At 39.5% G+C, this 23,625-nt stretch overlaps 1 protein-coding gene across 2 annotated transcripts in view; it reads left to right on the top strand.

Moving 5' to 3' along the window:
- The first annotated feature begins 580 nt into the window (after positions 1-580).
- cdk14 (cyclin dependent kinase 14) overlaps positions 581-23,625 on the top strand; it is a 648,395-nt gene continuing 625,350 nt past the window's right edge. For both annotated transcript variants that reach the window (XM_063044119.1, XM_063044120.1), the window contains exons 1-2: positions 581-1,077; positions 1,536-1,567. In XM_063044119.1, the coding sequence (XP_062900189.1) occupies positions 987-1,077; positions 1,536-1,567 (123 nt within the window). In that variant the 5' untranslated portion in view covers positions 581-986. The remainder of the gene's footprint in view (positions 1,078-1,535; positions 1,568-23,625) is intronic.

The raw sequence follows: 23,625 nt of genomic DNA, 5'->3' as shown, positions 1-23,625 counted from the left end.
GTGAGAGTACCAGCATTATCAGTTGACCGCTGTACAAATCTGCCTTGTTCTTGTCTGAGGGTGTTGTTACTGCTGTTTTTATCGGACTGTCTGCAGGCTGTAATCTCACAGTTGTAATTTCTGTTCAAGCACGGATGTCAGTAATTGTGATGTCATCAAATTAATAAGGTTGGTTCATCTCTAATCTAAAAAAAACAATAGTAACATTTCAACAATAATTTGAATCGAAGGGCATACAAATGAAGCAGTATTCGCACTTAATCACAATGCATTGCCTGCTTGTCGTTTCCTGCTTCAAACTCGGCTCTGGTGTACACCGTTTCACCACTGTACCGAACATTGTTTTAAGAAAATAAAATCGAGTGAAATGTCTGGGTGGCAACAAAGTCTGGAACCCAGCTCCTCGGAGAGGGGGAGGGGGGAGGGAGGGGGTGCTTGGAAACAAGAGATTGATGGACACACAGCTGGTTCACCGGGTGAGCAGGATGCTCTGTCAGCGACCAATCGGGCGAGAGGGGGTGGGTTTTAGCGATCTGAGGCGTCCCTGACTTGCCGAAAATGACAACCAGTCTAGCGGAGGTTGGAGCGGTGACTTCCCTCTGCAGCTCGGGGCTGAGAGTACATTCAGTTCCTCGCCTTCGTTCCCCCCACCCCACCCCATCTCATCTTCTTGCGTTTCTCTACAGCATGATATACTTCAACATCTCCTGACTGAATGAATGAATTTTTCCCCAGTGTCTTGCCAAGAAATCGAGGTGGAGGAAACTGTCGAAATTAACTTCCAAAACGCCGAGGGGCTGTGAACACACTTCCTGTGTTTGACAGAAAGCAGAGGGGATGGGGGCAAGCTTTCAGACTTAAGTTAAACACTTCGTCCCTCATTTACGGTTACTTATTATATGGGGTCCAATTACTTTTTCTCTTTCGCATTGACCAGTATCTGCTGAGTGGCAGAAAGAGGAACGGCTCTGGGCGTTTGACCCGCGATGTGTGATATGATTTCAGACCAATCGGCTGAGAAAATCAGCAGAATGAAAAAGTTGAGGAGAACTTTATCGGAGAGTTTCAGCCGTTTGGGTGAGTGTGTTATTCAACGTTTAAACATACCTGATTTAGAGTATTTACTTTTGCTTTCTGAAAAAAAAACGTGTTCATTATTTTTTAAATCCCCGGCTTACTGGGAATTGTCATGTATGTTTAAATAACACTTTCACCGAGGTAAAGCTAGCTGGCGCAGTAATCACAGCCTTTGCTAGGTTTTATCCACTGCTGGGTTGTAATGTAAACTAGAGTGATGCGTAGTAATTAAAGGATTTTTAAAATAAAATATTCAAAAAACTTTTATATATTTTGATCTCGCAGCGTTATTAATACGTTTTCATATATTTATAAGTGTATATAAATATTATTCTGTAAAATTTGAACAATGGTAACAAAGCAATTTTCACCAAATAAATGTTCGATATATTTCAAGGGAAGTTAACGTAGTTTACAGTCATGTGTAGATTTATAATTTTCTTTTGTTTCTTTTTAAGCCTTGAAGAAGGAGGACAATGGCTTCGATGAGGTAGGATTTCACTCAATCTGTACAATGTTTAGGTGTGGGTTTGTAGTGACAGCACTGAATGCAGGTTACTGGCTTAGAATCAATTCTCTGTGCAATCGGATAAAACGACACTGTCATTTTGCCTTAGTTACCAAGGTTCAAATCGGGAGCAGACTTTTATTCCCTGTAGTTAACTTGGAGAACCTCCAGACTATTTAAAATCAACTTTAGAAAACCTTTTTTTGCAGCACCTTTCCACCAACTTCAGGGGCTGTTCAATATTCATGTACTTAGGCACTTGGGGTATTTGCATACCTCTTTTCTATACAATGATTGACTACAAAATGTAATTACAAAACTCCACAGTTCCAAACACAACTAGTTGCAAATAGCAACATTGACGAGGTTCGAATAGTATGATAGACATATAAGTAGTAATGGGTTAAACAACGTTCTGAGGGTGAAACTGGGATGAAGCCAGAATTGTCCTGATTCCATGTGAACCAAGAGATGATAGAACATATAGGAACACCTGGAATAGACTGGACATTTTTATACAAGTAACTATTAACAGCCATCCCCTTCTGAGAGAGGGAGAATCCTTCTATGAACTTGAAATACATTGTTAATAGGTTTTCAGTTTTACCCTTTACATAGAAAAGTAAACCAAATGGATTAAATAATAACCGTCATATGATAAATGTGGAAGTGCAAACTTTTACGGTAACACTGTAAAATGTTCCCCGTAGATAATGAAGTTTATGGGCGTACACCAATAAAAGGCACCTCGTTCAGATTATACACTGAGCCTGAAACCAGCGAAAGCAAAGTTTGTTTACTGGTAACATATAGTCAAAGGTGGTCAGTGAAATCTCTGGTGGAAACAAAGTATAAAAATCACATCTCTATGAATGCCTTTCTTGGAATGGATGAATGTTATAACATTACCCAATATATTTTTTTTACACCAACACCCCTCCCTCGCCCTCCCTTCTACCCAATATATTCCAAAAATTCAAGCTTGGTATTAATGATCTGAAATTGGCTTTTTATGAAAGGATGTGCATTAATACCGTGTTCAGAATGAATTTTGGCTCCATGCGTGAACTATGTTTGTCAATTTGATGGATTATAGTGAGCCTCTATGCAATGGTCAGCAGCATAATGGATCTGCAGTTCACATCTTTCATGCCAATTCTATGTGCATGTCTCTTCATCGCATCAAGACTCAAACATGATAGTTCCCATGTAAAATTAGTCATCTGGCCTTCTGGGGTAGAGATAAAGGTTGCGAGTGAGATGGCATTTGTTTGGAATGCCGGTGGCTTCTGGATGATGTGGTTGCTAATTGAAAATTGATCCAGAATCAAGACTTCCTGTGGAATTGTAAATTGATACCTGATGCAAACAGACCTGTGCCCCTCTAAGGTAATGATGATGGATTAGTCACCCCTGGCTGATTGATGGAACCCGGTGGGATTAACGTATCATTTTGAGGTCAGATCCCTGCTGCTCGTCTGTAGTTAAGGTAGTAGAGTGACACAGCTAGTAGAACTGCTTTATCACAGCCTATATGGTCCTGATTCAATTCTGACCTCTGCCACTGACTGTGGAGTTTGCATATTCTCCCTCTAATCATGTGGGTCTCCTACATGTTCCACAGAGGCGTGGATTGGTAGGTTAATTGGCAATTATAATTTGCTCCTATAGTGTAGATGAGTGACAAAATCTAGGGGGAGATTTTGGGAATCTGGGCAGAATAAAATACACTTTCTGTGGACCTAGTTTAAATGGTTGCTGGTCTGTGTGGACTCAGTAGAACAAAATACCCGTTTTCACACTGTATGTCTCTGACTTCTAACCCTTCTCCATAATAATCTAATGATTACCAGTACTTGGAAACATAATCTCAATGGGTTGAGTTGGAGTTTTTAAAAATTAAAATGATGCTCATATGCATGAGGCAAAAAGGAACTAGTTGGCTTGTCTTTTTGTACATGGAAAGTGATTTGGAGTATTGAAACCACTTGTAACTATACATTGAATTGCAGTGTTTGGGGGGAAATAATTTGGTTTGGATACAAAATTTGCTGAACATCATTTTGTAAACTTGTTGATTTTTGCAGAAGGACACATAGCTCATGTTAATAGCTCTAACGTCACAGCTGTTTTTGCATCGATCATCAAGTTCAATGTATATTTCAAATCTCATTTGTCAAGTGTACTGTAGATAAAATTATATTTGTTAGCTTCACAAATCCACATGGTACTAGGATCATCAGGAGTGTCATTTTATACAAAGAAGCTCCCTTTGCGTATCAAAATTTAACAATGGTCTTTGGCACACACATGCTTTCCATTTTTCAACTGCAGTTTTAACTTGAGGTATATTTTCCACTCTATAAATCTTGTTGTTTGATTAGGGGATGTTGTAAAATAGTTCTAACCTTTTTATTGAAGTCCTGAATAATTAGTCTTATTTCTGATTTCTTCTTTCATTTGGCACATCAAAATGCCAACTAAGGTATGGAATATCTTAGTCACTTTCTTCTTCACAAATTTGGCAAATGGAATTGTTGTTGGAAGTTGTCCAATCATCTTCCTATAAAATCTGGCTTGAAATATTGTTGAATCATTATAAAGTAAAGTGCTTCTCAGGCAGAACTACATTTAAGGGTATTAAGTGAAGTTGTGTTTTTGCTTTATTGTAATTATTTATCAAGAGCCAATTTTGTCATCTGTTAGAGATTTCTTTGAGACTTTTGTTTCCACCAGCAGTACAGAGAAGCTGCTGCTGTTAGCCTCTTTTGTTCTAGTAGGGCATGACTCGTGTTTCCTTTTCAGGAGGAAACCCAAGAGAGACTAAAATCCCACTTTAGTGGTATAATATTTCAGATCTATGCATTAAAAGTAATTTGCATGACATTTATCTGTACATTATACATTCAAGAAAAAGCTTGCATTTGTGATCAAAACAAAGCTGTTGTTTGTATAGTATGTGAAAATTATGCAAATTTGAACAGCATGAAATCAGTATCCAATCCAAGGTCTTGGATGTGATGTGAATATGGTAATTTTCTATGTAAACCTCTGCCAAAACATGGAATATGATATATGGGTTATTTAAATGACATTATGCTTTACTTTGTATGACAAGCTATGTCGTATGTTAGAATTCATCTGCTGCTCTACATATTTATTTGTCAAGGTTATGCTGCATAATTCTGATCTTAATTTGGTGATGACAGTTCTGTTCTGCATATATTCATACCTCTGTCCTGCTCCTCCTATGTTGCACACTGTTCAGCTACTGCATAAAAGTACCACTAACATGCCATGCACTGTTTTTTCAGAAAAGCCCCATGCTAATAGTGCCTTAAAGAATCATGATTTGAATTTGATATAGCTGTGTTCTTACTGTGGATGTTGGGAACATGTATGTCAACAGGGTTGACTGATAAAGGCTTGAAATATTCCTGGCTAAGATTCAAGAAATATGGCAAAGGTGTTTGATTATTGGTGATAATGTTAAAAGTCAGACAAAAGGGTACTTCCAATGAAACATTTTTCGTTGTTTATCCAGTTAGTGTTTATAATGTGCATTTAATATATGGAGCATATTATTCACTTTTAATATTTGTGAATGTGCTTGAAAATATCCTTGGTCAAAGTGTCACATTCTAGTTAAAAGAGTCTGTTAAAAAGCTTATTTTCCTTCTACAATAGTTTTTTAAAAGTGGTACAGAATAATTGGCTATTATGTTTTATACCTGAAATAACCTTGAGGCTTAATTACTTACACTTAGTAAAGAAAAATAAGTTGTCAACAGCCTGGTATGTTTTCTTTTGCCTTGCTCCTGTTAGAGTATGTGGCTCTGAATATTTGTCAAATTTTCAAATTTCCTTTCATTCAAGAATATCTTCATTACAGTTAATAATGTGCAGGGTGGGATACAGAATTTTTTCAATGACAAAATAAAGTGAGTTTATTGTTTCAGAGTACTGTTTTCTGTATTCTCAAAAATATTGGACAATGTGTTGTTGTAATCTGTCAAGTACTAATGTTGATTTTAAAAAATATGTATCCCTATGCAAATAAAGCTGGCATGGTCTTGAGAGGAAGTGCCTAAGGAATGTTAACAATCCCTTGTTTTGAATTCAAACAGATGAAAGATTATCTTTCTGTGGTTGTGTCTTCACAGCCTAAATGTGCTCTAGCCTCTGTAGAGAGAATGACAACATTTTCAGATACATTGCTCCATTATAATCATGCAGAGTACTTGTGAATATATGCCAATGTTGCTGTAATGTCATATTGATAGAAAATGAGTTGTTAAAACTTCAGTATTATGTGCAGAGGATGCTTCCTATGGTGGGAGAGTCTAAGATCAGAGGACACAGCCTCAGAATAGAGAGGCGTCCTTTTAGTACAGAGATGATGAGGAATTTCTTTAGCCAGTGAGCAGTGAATCTGTGGAATTCTTTGCCACGGGTGGCTGTGGAGGTCAAGTCTTCATGTATGTTTAAGGCAGAGGTTGATATATTCTTGATTGGTCAGGGCATGAAGGGATATGGGGAGAAGGCAGGAGATTGGGGCTGAGAGGAAAATTGGATCAGCCATGATGAAATGGCAGAGCAGACTCAATGGGCCAAATGGCCTAACTCTGCCGCTATATCTTATGGTCCTATGTTAACTTTTAGTTACCTTTTAATTTTTTTCATTTAAATTGCTGTCTTGCAGCATTGTGATTGAGACATACAGCTTTACATGTGTGGAATCACACTGAATTCGTGGTGTAATTTAATGTTACTCCAGCCTATAGGCCACCTTGTTACATTCCAAGGTCTTCAAAATTTTTAAAGTCACCAGGAAATGACTTAGTTACTGGAACTGAGGAACTGACCATCTGTAAAAATGGGCACTTTCAGAATGTGAAACACGTTTTGGAGATGCCATTACTGAGATACATTTGTTGGCCACTTTGTACAGTTATAAGACAAAATGTATATGCAACAAGCAGTCTGCTGGAGGAACTCAGCGGGTTGAGCAGCATCTGTGGGGCAGGGAGGTGGGAAGGAGGAACTGTTGATGTTTCGGGTTGAAACCCTCGAACAGGGTTATTCAGATTTTGGCTCAAAACATTGATAATTCCTTTCCCCACTGAATTCATCCAACAGATTGCACGTTGCCCCAGATTCCAGCATCTGTTGTCTCATGTGCCTTGTGTGTGAGGGAAAGAGATAGTTCTCCAATGGATGGTTTGTTCAAAGTCCAGTCTAGCCTGAATTATAAGATTTGAAAGCTAATATCCTCTTGAATACTGTACATAAACCATACTTGCATTTAAATACACTTTCAAGCCTCAATATACTTCCAGAACATCCTTTTAATGTTGTATTAGAACAGTCTTATCTTGGATGTAGCCAAGTGAGTCAAATCACTATTCAAAAAACAGTTTCACAAGATCATTTCTTCCACAACAGCATCAAAAATAGATTAATTGGCCCATAATTTAATTTGCTGCTTTCCTGTGAAAGTACTAATAAAAATAATACACCAGATTTAAAGTTTTCCAAGATATTCTTTCTTAAATAGTTTTTCAGTAATGGAGACAAAGTGATATGTCTGCAGGTGAAATTTCAGACTGTCAGTCACCACCATTTGACTCAGAGTGGAGATGCTTTGAAGGCCAGAGTGGAAAGTTTTGAGGTTGTTCTAAGATTTGATGCAGAATGCATGGCAAGAGATTGTTTTCCTCAGTTGGAGACTCTGAAATTAAGATTGCAGGTTGCTCATTGGCATGGCTAGCAAAGCTACTGCCTCTCATCTCCAGAAACAATAGCTCAGGTATGGCTAGTAAAGCTGCTCCCTCTCAGCTCCACAAACTGTAGCTCAATCCTGAATTCAGGAGCTGGCACATTCTCACTGTGCCTGCGGGTGCAGGCTTCCCCAGATGCTCTGGATTCCTCTTACATCCCAAATAAGTACAGTTTAGGTTAATTGGCTACTGCACATTGTGTGTAGATGAGTGGTAGAATCTGGGCAGGTTGTTGATAATGTGAGGAGAATTTTTAAAAAGTGGAATTAATATGGTATTATAGTGTAAATGGGTGGTTGATGGTCACCATGGACTTGGTGGACCAAAAGGCCTGCTTCTCGGCTGTATCTTTCTGTGACTCTAAGAGATTGGTGACTTAGAACAGAACGATACAGGGAGTGAATCATAGAGGTCTGTAATGGAACCAGATTGTAAATCTTTGGACTTAACCCTTGTAAATGAATGAGCTCTCATTATATTACCATTCTAAAGAGCAACATGCGTATGTACATTCATTCCTACAAATAGCAGAACTGGTTTCCTGTCTCATTTTACTTTTAGTAATATGTTTACATGTTGTTCATTACAATACCATGGAGGTGTGATTACCATATGGAGTAATTTATGTATGTCTTCCAATTTATGGGCAAAATTGGCTTATGGACATCTGTAAAAATGGAGCCTGCTCTTTTTCAAAGGATGTCCTGCATGTTCAAGACTGACATTAAGTGTCCAGAATTCAAAATTCACAAATTTGAGAATTCAGAATCGAAGAAAATGGGGATTTGTTGGTCAGGTAGAATTGGCAATGTATGAGCTCACTGAATGGCGGAGCAGGCTGAGAAGGGCCTTGGGGCCTTTTCATGATTTTCTCTCTTATGTTAGAGGGTAAGAAAAGTAAGCAAGGAGGCTGTTGCATTGATATGGTTGTGGATAAATTTGAAGATGCAAACAACTATTCTTGTTTAGTTTGGCAGTTGGGATCGCTGAAAGGTGATGAATAAACAGAAATCTGGCTTATGGAATTCATTTCAAGAGTCGATGGGTGGCAAAGGGTTTGCCATAAATTCATAACCAAAAATCAGAGTGTGTGAGAATTAAAAGTTGGGTATTGAATTTTTTTAATGTTAACTTGGAGAAAATTTTCAGTGATCTGCAATATCATACCAGTTAAGCATTGCAGCAGAACTTTCCTGAAATGCACACACAGCGTGGCCCCATTTTTGTGAAATTACCAAGTAAGTGATAAAGAGTAGGAAAAGGTACCTTCTTAAATAAACATGAAATCTGCACGGTGGTATAAGAAGCTTTTACTTGACTTGCACTGCTTTTGTTGTAACATCAGAACGTAAGAAATAGGAGCAGAAATTGGCCATCTGCCCCATCAGGCCTGCTCTGCCATGGCTGGTCTGGTTGTGGACTGACCTGCCTTTTCTCCATAACCCTTAATTTCCCCTGCAGTGCAAAAATCTATCTGTCTTAAAAGTATGTACCGAGGAAGCCTCTACTGCTTCCCTGGGCAGGGAATTCCACAGATTCATTATTCTCTATGAAAAACAGTTTCTCCTAATCTTCCTAAATCTATTCCTTTGAATCTTGAGGCTATGTCTCATAGTTCTAGCTTTACTTACTAGTGGAAGCAACTTCCCTACCTCTATCTTATCTGACCCGTTCATATTTTTATATGTTTCTAAAACATCTTTTCTCATTCTTCTGAATTCCAGTGACTATAATCCGAGGTGACTCAATCTCTTGTCATTGATTTCCCCCCCACCTCTGCAATCAACCTAGCGAACCTCCTCTGCACCACCTGCAAAGCTAGTATGTCTTTCCTCAAGTTAGGGGACCAGAACTGCAACAGGAAGAACTGAAGCGACATTGCTGTAATCCCTCAAAACTGGACAGTATGCAAGAGGTCTTGAGAGTGGAAGAGTGATTTCAAAGATACTCAATACTGCAGATTGGCAGTCAGAGTGTCATTTGTTGAGGTGTAGAAAGTGTCATTCATTGAAGTGTATTCTGTATCCAAGATATCAGCAGTGGGGCTGATAGAAGATAGTGACACATCACAACAGCAGCGAGGGTGGAGGAAGGCTGCAGCAGTGAAGGATCGATCCCCAGTCATTTTGTGTTCCATGCCGCTGGTCCCTGCCTCTGATCTGTCGCGGGCCAGCTTGTACATCAGCCTCCCCACTTTAAACAAAATCACGCAGAGAGTAACCCCTAAGGAAAACACCACACTCAACTTCAGTGATTGCACTTGTATTCTCTATCTTGAGTGTGAAGGGTTTTTCAGAAGAAAACTTCGACAGTATCCAAGGGAAATTTCTAATGTTAACCCAATTTCTGGTATGATAGAGCTGGATTAACTTGAATCTGAACAAAAAAAAAGAATATTGCATATATTTAAGATAGTAGGGACTGTAGTTTACTATATGAAGCCTTCTTTGAAACTCTGAATATTAGCCTATTTGATGCAATCTTCTTACATTAGTATTGCCGATCTGAGAATCAGTCTGGTGAACACCCTCCTTAACTTTCCTCTTCGGTAAGGAGTTCAGTACTGAATGCAACACTCAATGTGTTGTTTTACTAAGTCCCTGTACAACTGCTACAAGACATCCCTGTTCCTCTAGTCAAGTTTTCTTGCTGTGAAGGCATTGACTTAACCAGTGGCTGCATGATGTATCCAATACTCAGGTTTTATTGCATTTCCATCTATCGCAATTCAAGTAATCTGCTTTCTTGTTCTTGCCACCAGATTGGATAACCTTGTGTATATATATCTGTATTACATGGGTAGCATGGTGGCACGGTTAGCAGAGTTGCTGCCTTGTAGCTCCAGTGACCAGAGCTCAAACCTGACTTCCGATACTGTCTCTGTGGAGCTTGTCCATTCTTTTCGTGACCAGGCAGGTTTCCTTAGGGTCATGCAGTTTGGTAAGGTGAATTAATTGGCAACAATACATTCCCCATGGGGCAGAATCTTGGGGAGTGAGGGTTGGGGGGAGGGAGTTGATAGCAATGAGGAGATAATAAAATTTAAACGAGGTGTGTGTGTTAGATGGTCAGTACTGGCCTCTTTCTGTGCTGTATGATTCTATGATACAGCCTTTGCCAGGTATGTGCATCTTTCTCAAGGCTTGTTCTTCAACACACCTTTAAAAATGATGCATTTAATTCCCCCTCATGCATATCATTAATGTTTTTAAGAGCTGGGGCCCCGGCACAGATTCATCACAGGCTACGTCCACACTAGACCAGATAATTTTGAAAACGCCGGTTTCACGTAAAAACGATAGGCATCCATACCAGGCGTTTTTGAAAATACCTCTGTCCACATTAAAACGGGTATTTGGGCAAATCTCCTCCTACCGGGCATGCGCAGGACACATCTACAGAAAACAAGTGAAGAGGAAACAGTATACTTGGTGTGCGTTTGTCCAGTTACAGACGAGAAAAACTTAAAAGGAAATTGCCAAATGACGGACAGCTGTTAGCTCTCATGCAGGAGGACTTAAAACTAAAAAAACAAATACTGGAGCGTATGGAGGCAACCGACAGGGAGTTCACGGACAGTATGACCCGGCTGACAACGAACATTGAAAAACTGACTAACTCTGTTGCAGAGGGATTTGCAGTGATGGCACCCCCCAAGTACTTTTCATCACCACAATACCAGCCTCACAGCCACTACAATAGCTACACATACGGACACACAGACCCCCGGGTGGCCCCACCAGCATCTTCCCCGCTCCCACAGAGGGGTCACGCTGGAAACATTTCCTACAGCCATATTCTCCTCACCGATGAAAGGGACAACAGGTTTTTTAAAACCTCCGGTTACTCCGTACACACTACAACACCCAACCAGCATTTTCACATTTAAACACTCTGGAGAGCATTTTAGAAAAGCTCCATTTTCGGGGGAGGAAAATGCCGTTTCAGTGTGGACGGAGGGTCAAAACGAAGAGAAAAAACTTCGGTTATGGATTTCTCTGGTCTAGTGTGGACATAGCCACAGATAAGCTCAACTACCTTGTTCTGATCTGTTAATGCTCCAATTTGCATAGCTATTTAGTGCTGCTGATTTGCTACTCAGTGTCCTGCCATATCCTAAATAGGCTGGTAGGTTAATTAGCTGTTGTAAATTATCCCTCCGTGATGGTAGATGTCAGAATAATTGCAGGGATGTTGCAATGTGAGATGGGATATGTTGCAGGATATGATTAAGTAAGGAGGAGAGGAATGGAATTGATTGGGTTGTACCGCTGGGAGCTGGCATGGACCCAATGGACAAAATGGCCTCCTACTTAATGCTGGTAAGTCCGTCAAATTGCATTGTCAGATGCTATGCTTTCCTTAAAGTCAGAAAATGCAAGTTGATAAGACATACTCAGAGAATTGGGGCAATAGGTCAAGGGTTGTATGCCCACCTGCAAGCTCAAAATACTACATTTGGATCATAATGCTCTTTCTTTATCTTTTCACACACAAGAAGTTGTATCCTTTGTGCCCAAATGCACTGTACAGTCCATTTTATTCTGAGGTCTTGTCAGAGACTTGCTATCAAAGTTCAAAGTAAATTTATTGTCGAAGTTACATGTACGTCACCGTATACAACCTTGACATTCACTTCCTTGTGGGCAATCACAGTAACTACAAGAAACACAATAGAATCAATGAAAGACCACACACAACAGGATGGACGACAATCCATGTGAAAAAGAAAACAACAAACTTTGTGAATACAAAAAGAAAGAAGAAAAAAGAAATAAAAATAATAAATAAATAAGTAATAATTATCAAGAACATAAGATGAAGAGTCATTAAAGTTGAGTCCATGGGTTGTAGGAACAGTCCAGTGATGGGGTGAGTGAAATTATCCCTTCTGGTTCAAAACCCTGATAGTTGAGGGGTAATAACTGTTCCTGAACTTGGTGGAGTGGGTCCTGAGGATCCTGTACCTTTTTCCTGATTGCAGCAGGAAGAAGAGAGCATAGACTGGATGGTGGGGGTTCTTGAATATGGATGCTGCTTTCCTGTGATAGCACTCCATATAGATGAGCTCAGTGGTGGGGAGGGCCTTACCCGAGATGGACTGGGCCATATTCACTATTTATTGTAGGCTTTTCTATACCTGGTGTTTCCATACCAGGCCATGATGCAACCAGATACTCTCCACCACACCACCCATAGAAGTTTATTAAAAATGTAGATGACATGCTGAAACTTCACAAGCTTCTAAGAAAGTTGGAGTGCCACCATGCTTTCTTCGTAATGGCACTTGCGTGCTGGGCCCAGAACAGATCCTTTGAAATGATAAGAATCTTGTGGAAGTGGAATTTAAGGTTGCGGACCCTCTCAGCCTCTGATCCTCCGTTGAGGACTGGCTCATGGACTTCCAGTTTTCTCCTCCTGAAGTCAATAATCAGCTCCCTGGTTTTGCTGACATTGAGTGAGAGGTTGTTATTGTGGCACCACTCAGTCATATTTTCAATCTCCTTTCTAAATGCTGATTCATCACCACCTTTGATTTGGCCGGTGGGAGTGGTGTCATTGGCAAACTTAAATATGGCATTGGAGCTGTGCTTAGCCTCTCAGTCAACAGTATAAAATGAGTAGAGCTGGAGGCTAAGCACACAGTCTTGTGGTGCACCTGTGCTGTTGGAGATTGTGGAGGAAATGCTGCCACTCTGAACTGACTAGGGTCTGCAGGTGAGGAAATCCAGGATCCCGTCGCACAAAGAAGAATTGAGGCCAAGGACTTGAAACTTATATTGCTAGGAATTGTATCACTTGCATACTTCAAATTATACAGATGTCCAATTCCAGGCGACTTGGAAATAAAATTTTTACTTGTGCAATATACCTCACATTTTCCTGTTAATGCTGCTTCATCTGTTCATTCTGACCCTTGCAGATGTTTTTAACTTCCTACTGAGTGTGTGATTTTTGACACTTATTATGCAACCAAATAATTAGTTGCTGACTGTAAAGATATAATTTCTGCAAATTACATGATGAGAAGCACGCCTGTGTAAATATCTGAGCAACTTGTCATTATGCTGTAATTTTCTGAAATGTTTGTGAAGTCTGGGTCATGTAATTGGGCAGTAGTTCTTTGAATTGTGGTTGAGCTCTTTCTGTCATACTTTTTTAAAATGGATTTTTGTTCCCCAGCTGATTCATAGAGCTTTTGAATTCTTTTAAATAAACTTTTTATTATCATAAATCAGGTGACAGTGCTTCAGCTCGGTGTGTCAGAATCTTGTGGCCTTGAATTCAGTGTGTGCTGTTTCCTGTAATAGGTGTGGTAATTAACTTGGTGACTGGGTGATGCATGGATGAATGGAGTTGGGGTGGGGGATGGGTTGAATGTTGGATGTGTGAAGGAGGATTTGGGTAGATCAGAAGGAGAGAGAACGGGACAGGTGGAGAGTTGGTTACCTGAAATTGGAGAATTACATGTTCACGCTGTCAGGTTGTCCCTCCCCCCAGCTGTTCTCAACTGTTCACACTGCCTTCCTTATTTGGTTCCATGTCTCACCTTTCTTTCCTGTCAGATTCCATCATCTGCAGACCTTTGACTCCACCTATCAACTCCGAGACTCTGATGATATTTCCATCTTTCCCACTCCCATATGATTCCATCTGGGAATTATCCTTCTGCACCTGAATTAGACCATAAGACATAAGAGCAGAATTAGGCCATTTGCCTTATTGAATCTACTTCACCATTCCATCATGGCTCATTTATTTTCCTTCTCAACTCCCCTCACCTGCTTTCTCCCTGAAACATTCAACGCTCTTACTAATCAAGAACCTATCAACTTCTGCTTTAAATATACCCAATGACTTGGCCTCCGCAGCCATCTGAGGCAATGAATTCCACAGATTTGCCTCTCTCTGGTTAAAGAAATTCCTCCTCATCTCGGTTCTAAATGGACAATTCTCTATTCTGAAGCTGTGCCCCCTGGTCCTAGAGTTCCCCACTATTGGAAATATCTTCTCCATATCCACTCTGCCTAGTTCTTTCAATATTTAATTGGTTTTAATTGGATTTCCCCCCCCCATCCCCACTTCACCCTCCTAAACTCCAGAAAGTACAGGCTCAGAGCCATCGTATGCTCCACATACAATAACCCTTTCATTCCCAGGGTCATTTTCGTGCACCTGCCCTGGACCCTCTGCAATGCCAGCACATTTTTTCTTAAATATGGGGCCTAAGTGTGGTCTGACTAATGCCTTATAGAGCATCAGTGTTACATTCTTTCTTTTATATTTTAGTCCTCTCAAAATGAATGCTAACATTGCATTTTAGAATAGAATAGAACTTTATTGTCATTGCTCACACTAATGAGACTGTGGTGCCACCCCAGTCTGTGCAAAACAGATATTTACAATGCATGTGGTATGGCTCAATTAAAAATAAAATCCCATATTTACTTGCAACAAGTCACTTTGATAGTCCATAACACTGAAAGGCCGTTGGCAAACTGGGGTGTAGCATTGTTCAGCTGCACAACAGCCCTCGTGTTGAAGCTGTTTTAAAGTTTTACTGTTTTGCTAAGGTGTTTCTCTATCTCTTACAGGATGGCAGGAGATTGAACAGACCTCGTCCGAGATGTGAATGGTCTTTAATGATGTTACGAGTGTGCCGTAGGCATTGAGAGTTGTAGATTGTCTCCAGGTCCAGTAGTTGAGTCCCAGTGATGTGCTGAGCCATCCTAATCACCTGTTGAAGAGCTTTGTGATTTCTCTTCTCTCTGTTGCACATTGGCCAGCAATTTTTGGCACAAATTTTAGCTCTCCTTAAGCACGTTAGGTAGTATTTGTCTTCCTTTAACCTTTATGGAATCCTGCATGAGGACTCCCAAGTCCCTTTGCACCTCTGATTTCTGAATTTGCTACCTGTTTAGAAAGTCATCTATACCTTTATTCCTTCTATCAAAGTGCATGGCAATACAATTCCCTACACTATATTTCATCTGCCACTTCTATGCCCATTCTCCTATTGCTTGCCAACTCTTGCCCCTATCCTCCCTTGACCTCTTTATATTGGATATCTTCACTCAGTCCAGATGAAGAGTCTTTTCTAAAACATCAAAGGTCCATTTACTTCCGCAGATGCTGCCCGACTGTTGTGTTCTTCCAGTTATTTGTTGTTTTCGCTCCATGGTCCCTCAACTGCAGTCCTCTGTATCTCCAAACTTGCTACAAATTTGGGGTTATTACCTAACATGTTAAGTTTTTAGAAAAAAGTTAATTATGTTCCAATGTCCCTCATCAATTTTTGCGACGAAAGGGAACAGTATGAACTGTGAACATGCATATGTTATGGGATTTTGTTTTTGTAGATTTTTCTTTTTAATTCAATTTTTTTCTCCTTATTTTACATACTTCCCTTAGTATGAAACTAAGTCACCTCATTTGCTTCACCAATGCTCATCTTTCTTAATTCTAATTTGGTGTAATTTGGCTCATTTGGTACAATTATTTGAGGTCATGAGGCTGAATTGATTCACACTGTTAGAATCTCTCAGTGCAAACATCTTCAGTTGAAGGATGAGGGGAAGAGTTAAAGAGAATGAAGTTTCAGGCCAATGTTAGGCCACTTGTTTCATTGTCAGCATCTCTCGGGTATTTCAGGGTTGGGTGGCAGGTTATTGACAGTTTAGACGACTGCAATAAGAGTCTGTTCCTGTTGCTTCATGAGACTGAATTCTGAAACATTTAAAGAATTCACTTGCATGTACATGATTGTTTGAGAGCTATTGAATGATCTCAAGTGGAGCAGGCTGGCACCAGCTCCAACCAAATCCACTGACTGCCAGTCATTTTTGGCTAGGAGATCTAAACAGTCATTGGATTCCCTTCATGTATAAATGAGGGTTAATGCCTGATTTAGCAGCACTTTGGATTGTATGCAAAGCATTTTTCTAAACCATGTAACATTCTGTCAAGATGCAGAATGTAGTTGCCTTGGTTCAATTTGCAGTCTGGAGAATGAGCACAATAACGGAGGCCTATCAAGGCAATTGAGATGTTTACTGTTCTAAACCAAAAGCCTTGAATTTTGTCTGCACGTATTAGAGAATGGGAAAAGTAGATACAAGTGTAAATATTCTTTTAAAACTGTTCTTGTGATTCAAAGCTCAAAAGATTTTTTATTTTCTAATAAAATGTTAAAAATCAGCTAAAACCAAATAATTAAAAATATCAAACCAAACTAGTCCTCCAGCCTAGTAATTCCTAATGAAGTTCAATGGTACAAGATCGAAGAGCAGATTACTTTTTTCCTCTCTGTACCTGTATGTGTCACACAGTCACCTGGGAATTTTGGCAAAATTAAGCATCAGTGCTGCTGTGGGGAAATTAGTGGCAAAGTGTTGAGATTTTTTGGACTTTCATATTTGACTGTATGTGCAGAATTGGTGGTGTTCACAAGTAAAATCTGAGCCTATGGTCGTATCTCTAACTAGTACATGAGTGATCATGGAATACCCCAGAACTGCACTTCAGATTTAACCTCCTGTCGATATTGAACATAATGTCTGGCACTCAAGTGTGCTTCAAATATTGCACTTAACTGTACTCCCTATGGCAGCAAATGAAATTATTTGCTTCAGTGATACTTTGCACTGCAGGGAGACCGGCCACCTGGTAAAAGAATGCACTCCTGCTGTTGTCTTTCCACAGGGAAAATGATAAAAGTGTTCCCTCCAGGAAGAAGCTTATTTGATGCTTTGTTCACAGAAAATTTATTTGACATATGTATGTTGTGCAGTAATGCAACACTTCAGTCTCCTTTGTGACCGCTGGGTACAGCTGGCGTGATGATAAAATGTATAAGGAGGTTAGGCTCAATTTGTCTAATATCTAGCAACTTTTTCTCATGAATCATGGACAATGAAGGCAAGTTTGCTTTTCTAATAAACCTCAGACAAATGTTCTTGGGTCTGAGCACACAATTTCTTGTGCAAGTGCCTGAGGTGTAATTACACCTGCTTTTCGTTCATCTACAATAGCGGTCCTTTAAGTTTCCTCCAAACCTTGTGTGGGAGGTGGATTAAGTTGAACCTTGTAGGAGTTTGTATTCTGAGCATTTTGAATGCTGCACTACTTCAGTACAATAACAGACACATAGAGAAAAGAATTAGGGTGGAACAGTTGCACAATGCAAAAAAAATTAGAAGGCCCGAAGCTTTCCAGGAAAGCAAAAAAAAACTGTAGGAGTATTATTCAAACATATATTTAAGTAGTATGGTAAATCAGTAAATACTATTCTAATAGGCTAGTAGTACTTACCAACTGTGCAGGTGAAAATATGTCTCTCTGCTTCTGTCTGGATAGCCTCCAATTCTCCAATCTGCTGGCATGAACTTCCCTCCCCCCCACTTTTTTTCCATTTCCCATTCTGGTTCCCCTTTTACCCTCTTCTCTTTTGCTCACCTACCCAAGACCCCTTTCTGGTGCCCCCCCCACCTATTTCTCCCATGGTCCACTCGTCTCTCCTAGCAGATTCATTCTTCAGCCCCTTATCTGTTACACCTATCCCCTCCTAGCTTCCTACTTCATCCTGTGTCCCTCCCCTGGTTTCACTGATTGCATCCTGCTTGTAACCCCCACCCCCACCCCCACCACCTTATTCTGGCATCCTTCCTTCCAATACAGATGAAGGGTCTTGGCCTGAAACGTTGACTGTTTACTCTTTTCCATAGATGCTGCCCGGCCTGCTGAGTTCCTTTTGTGAGTGTTGCTTGAATTTCCAACATCTGCAGATTTTCTCTTGTTTGTTATTGAATAAGGGAAATGCCTAGGAAGTAGAAGATATGATTAGGGCTAAAGGAAGTGGGAGAACCTTGGGCATTTGCACTAAATTCTATGCTGCACTATCTATTCACAATGGTCAGTTCATTTGCGTGTAACTTAAAGACTAGCCAGTGCCTCTTAATGGGAACATTATGGCTGTAGTGTGTGGCTGTAATGCCTACTTGGTAAGATTCCACTTGTGAATCTGATCTGGGATCCAAAACACTGCATCCTTGTATTGTAACCAAAGAAAATTGAACCTGAAGGCTGGGAATGACTTAATTCCACACTTGTACCATTGACTACGATAGTAGCATTGCATGATTTTGATATCATAAAAGTGGTAACTGCTCAAATTGCAGGATCAAGAATGATGCAGTTATCAGCTTGCCTGAGGATTATATTGCACCTGATTTCAACAGTTTATTCTAAAGAGGACATTGATTATGCTATCGGCAGAAAGAAGCCTACATTTTAATGACAAGAGGATGGACGTGTCAAACACCACCATTGTATGTAACTCAGAGTAGTTCTTTCTAGGTGGAAATGGTGCCTGGCTTTGTTTTCCTATTTCTAACCCAACCAGACTAATAGCCGAATATTGTAGCTAATTGCTGCATAGTGATGGTACTATGCAATCGAGGAAAGTAGCCTTGATGTTTTAGTTTTTGAAATTATTCAGTTGTGGAAGGTGGAGAAACACAACTCTAAGCAAAAGTGTAGGACTCTTTATTTGCCTTCACTGAGTGCCCTTTGCAATCCTGAGTTCATCACTGTGGCAGAGGACTCCTGGATCAATATGGCAGATAGAGAAAATTGTGAGGAGAAGGTCCATAATAACAAGGAGGAGAAAAGAAAAACAATGACTGAATTATTTGGTCAATCTGTATTTTTGTCTTTTTAGTGAGTTAATTTCTTTTTCATGCTGCAACTTCGACCACTAGATTGAAATAAGCATAAAATGTTTTGTAATCATAATGTAACCATAGGAGATGGATTGAAGGAAATTTGCAGAGGCACTGGGTGGTAGGGAAAGAATTTCACTTAATGCAGTGTTATGGTTAAAGTGTACTACTTGAAAGGGTGGTGAAAGCAGATTCTATAACTTCTAGAAGTATACTGTATTAGGAGTCAGAGTTGTACAGCATAAGAACAGAGAGAAAATTCTTGGTATCTACTCTATCTGTGTCTATCATAATTTTGTATATCTTTATCATGTAACCACTCAGCTTCCTTTGCTACAGGGAAAATAGAACCAGCCTATCCAAACACTCCTTGTGAGTCAAAGATTGGACTTCTTTTTCAAGTCCACAGATGGACATTACACAACTTGTTTTGGATGCTTGTTTGAGCTTGCAATCATGAGATAGCATCTCCCCTGAATTCAGTGCAATAATCCAGCCTGTGGTGTGTCCACAGTAATGAAACTGAAAGCAGAAACCTTTTGTGAAAGGAGTCATATTTGCATCTCATTAGTCGGTACAGCAGTGATACATCATGCTACAGCTATTGGTTGTTATCAGTTTTCACATTATTATATATCATTTTTGAGAAAAATTACGAGGCGTGATGTAAAAGCAATTGATACTGTCTTGATTAACTTCCTCGTAAGGTAGTTTAATAGCCTGGAAATGAGATCAAAATCAAATCCAGGTTTAGAATGAGATCATCTATTTCAGGTGACAGCACAGTTTAGGATGGGTAATCTTGCTTTATTTTCCTGTGCAGTTAAAATCTCTGACATATCTTGATTATGGGTTGAGCCAGCTATCAAGATGGCTCTACATGTCAGCGAGCAGGGTGTTTTATTGGATCAAATGGCATTTTTCTTCCTAATGCCATTTTCTTTGCTTAGTGAATTTACTGACAAATCACATCTGGTGATTATGAAAGGAGATCTTGATCACAAATAGCACTGTCTTCAGATTTCAACATAGCATTTAACCTGAAACAAACAAGTTGGAATTTAGTTTTTGATTCAATAATAGCAAGTCAGATTATTGAAAATATTGTCAAGTAATCACTGCTTGCTGTGTTGATTAAGGCAAGAAAGTTAGTCAGTAGACCTGCTTTTATGTAGCATCCTGGGACATTACAGCTTTCATGCACAATGAATTACTTTTGAAATTGAGTCAGCATTAAACGTAGGAACGAAAACTGCCAATTCGCTGTTTATCCAAAAATCCCTTTCCAATCAGCAAAGTAGTAATAACCACATTATTAATTGTAGTGAAACTTAAATTCACCTGTGCCATCTCACTGCTGCTTGATATTGTACATTCACCCAAGGCAATAGATTGACACTTCTGTGTGTTGGCATCTCAAACAGGGCAATTCTTGCTCAGTCCTGCACAGTAATGGTAGCCTAGATTTCTGAACTAAGATCTCTAGAAAATGATTTCATCTTCCAAACTTCAGACTTATAGACATTAGTGTTATCCAAACCAAAACTGATAATGTCACTGTTAACTGTAATCATGTTGGAAATTGGCTTTTCATCTTCTAGTGCAATTGCTATGTCAGAAGAAGGAAATCAATCATTTTGGTTACAATTATGCTTCATTTGTAGCAATGAAGGATGCTACTGTAGTCCAGTTTACTTCAGCTAATATTTATATTTACACAGGAGATCTAATTACATAAAAGTTATGACTTGATACAAGTCAGAACATGAAGGAACTGGGTACTTGGGAAACAATCCTACTGTGCATAATAAATAGAAGAATACCAAGGTCAGAATGTCTTTAGTTGGTACCTTTTCAAAACAAAAAATCTCTTCTATGTCACTGTATTGTTGTCTACTGAGCTAAGAATATAAACTGATTTACACCATTAAGTGGAAGGGGTTCCTAGAGCCAGGATCCGAACTGAACGGAAGTGGAAAAACTGCTGTGCACATGACCAGAACTCATAACTGGAATGTAGTCCTTTTGGAATTGGTTGTCATGCCAACAATTTGGTTTTTCAATACAGAGTTGTGAACAGACAAGCTTGCCATTGCAACTGACATAAACAAGCATAAGACTGGCAACTGCTGTTCATCTATTGCCTTGAAAGCCTGCCTATAATGCTGGCATTTTTTCCTCCATTGTGAGTAATCTTCAGCCAAGCAAGCAATAGGTTCAAGTTGCTACATTAGGAAGAAATGATACCATTAATCAGTATTAAGCTGCATGAAAGATTGATGCCGAGAGAAGTGAAGTTCCCAATATTCTACATATTTTTAATAATTTACACAGGTGGAATATGGAGACTGTAATTCTGAAAGTAGAATGGTTTGTAAAATGTCATAATGCTGAACAGCCTTCCATTGCTAACAGGCTGTCTTGGCTAGCTTCTGAACTTGTACCCATTGTAAACTTCAGCTTGTACAAAATTGTCCCTAATCTAATTATTATCAAGCCTATTTTATCCAAAACCCTTCTACTTGCTCACTGACTCCTATTTCCACAAGATATCAATTTGTGACATTGCTTTCAGATCCCTCCATGTACTTGCACCTACAGATTGGAATTTTTTGGTTCAAGTGTGTTTCTGGTGTGGCCAGAAAGGAATAATTCTGGATTTAGTTTGGGGAAATGAAGTGGGGTTACCGAGGTATGTTCCAATGGGAGACCATATGGGAAATGGTAATTAAAATGTGAGGTTTATAATAATGAAAACAAACAGAAACTTCCATGAAGTTCCACTTATCACTCTCTCTCTCAGTTAAGCCCAGAAAACTGGAAAAAGAGATCTGTTCTAGATGAATTAGAATCAAATATTTGTGGCAAAGCATGTACTTAGGTGGTGGCAGATGTTCAAAGAGGAAGTGATCCTGGTCTACCAGATAGATTGAATGTGGCCACTTCATTAGGTACTTCTGCACAGCTGCTCGTTAGTGCAGATATCCAATCAGCTAATCATGTGGCAGCAACTCAGTGCATAATAGCAAGCAGACATGGTCAGGAGGTTCAATTGTTGTTTAGACCGAACATCAGAATGGAGAAGAAACGTGATCTAAGTTACTTTGTCCATGAAATGATTGCTGGTGCCAGATGGGGTGGTTTGAATATCTCAGAAACTGCTGATCTTCTGGGATTTTCTCGCTTAACAGTCTCTGGAGCTTATAGAGAATGGTGCGAGAACCAAAAAAACATTCAGTTAGCGGCGATCCATGGGAAAAATATCTTCTTAATGAGCGAGGTCGGAGGAAAATGGCTAGTCTGGTTCAAGATGACAGGAAGGTGTCAGCAAACTCAAATAACTATGTGTTACAATATTGATGGGCAGAAGAGTATCTCTGAATGCAGAACACATTGAAGTAGATGGGCTACAGCAGCAGAAGACCATGAACATACTGTAGACTCAGCGGCCACTTTGTTAGGTACAGGAGATACCTAATAATGTGGTCACTGAGTGCATTGCTATAAGATTGAAATGATGGGCATTCAGCACAGAAGTCCATGCGTGAATACAGCTACAGAGAGATACGGGGATAATTAAAAAATAAACCTGGAAAATAGAAGCAGGAAAAGCTATTTAGCCCTGCCATACTGTTCCTCCGTTCAGTACAGCTGTGGTAATCCTAAAAGTTTTGTATGCTTTATTAAGATTGCCTGTCATTCTTCTAAACTTCAGAGTTGTAAGAGGAGGTTCTGACCAGTCCTCTTGTCCTTCTTGGACAAAGCAATAGTGTCAAAAAACTGAAAGCTTGAAAATGTTCTGTAGTTACTTGTTTTATGATACAGGAAGTATCTGGCAGCTGCCCGCCAGTCTGACTAATGCTAGTGATAGGAAATGTTTTAAGATAACAAGTTATGGACGTAGTTAATTGGTATGTGACAATGTTTGGGTTAGGAAATAAAATTGCACACATTTGTTAATAGCAAATTATCTTGAAATAAATTATTCATGGTAATCAGGTAATTAATGCAGTTATTGTGTTTGATGTTATGGGTGTATTTTTGTATCTGTGCAAAATACAGCTTAGCTTGTATTGCAAAATTAAAGTTTATAGAATCAAATGACCAAAGCAGCATAGATGCACAAATTGTTCTCCTCAGAAATTTGATTTTTCTATTTGCCCCTTTCAAGCCTGTTCATTAAGCTATTATTTAGATCATAGCTGCATAATCCACACATCCCTCGATTTCCTTAATAACCAGAAATGCATTGGTCCTTGTCTTGAGTAAACTCATGATGGAATTATCACAGACTTCTGGTGAACTTATCATGTGTCTGAGAAATTTCTTCTCACTTTAGTTTTAAATGGTAGTTTTTCTGTGACTGTGACCCCCCGATTCTGGACTCCTCAGCCAAGTGAAACAACTTGCCTACATGCATCCTTTCAAATCCTGAAAGAATTTTGTTTCATGTGCCTTTTAAAAGAATAGAGGTCTGGTTTACTTAACTAGCAAGTCCACTGTCCTGGGAATCAGTCTGGTGAAAATAGTTAATCTTCCT

The sequence above is a fragment of the Mobula hypostoma genome, chromosome 3, assembly GCF_963921235.1.
Source record: "Mobula hypostoma chromosome 3, sMobHyp1.1, whole genome shotgun sequence".
NCBI classification, from domain to species: domain Eukaryota; kingdom Metazoa; phylum Chordata; class Chondrichthyes; order Myliobatiformes; family Myliobatidae; genus Mobula; species Mobula hypostoma.
The sequence above is the reverse complement of the archived record's forward strand: the minus strand, read 5'-3'. Positions and strand labels throughout refer to the sequence as shown.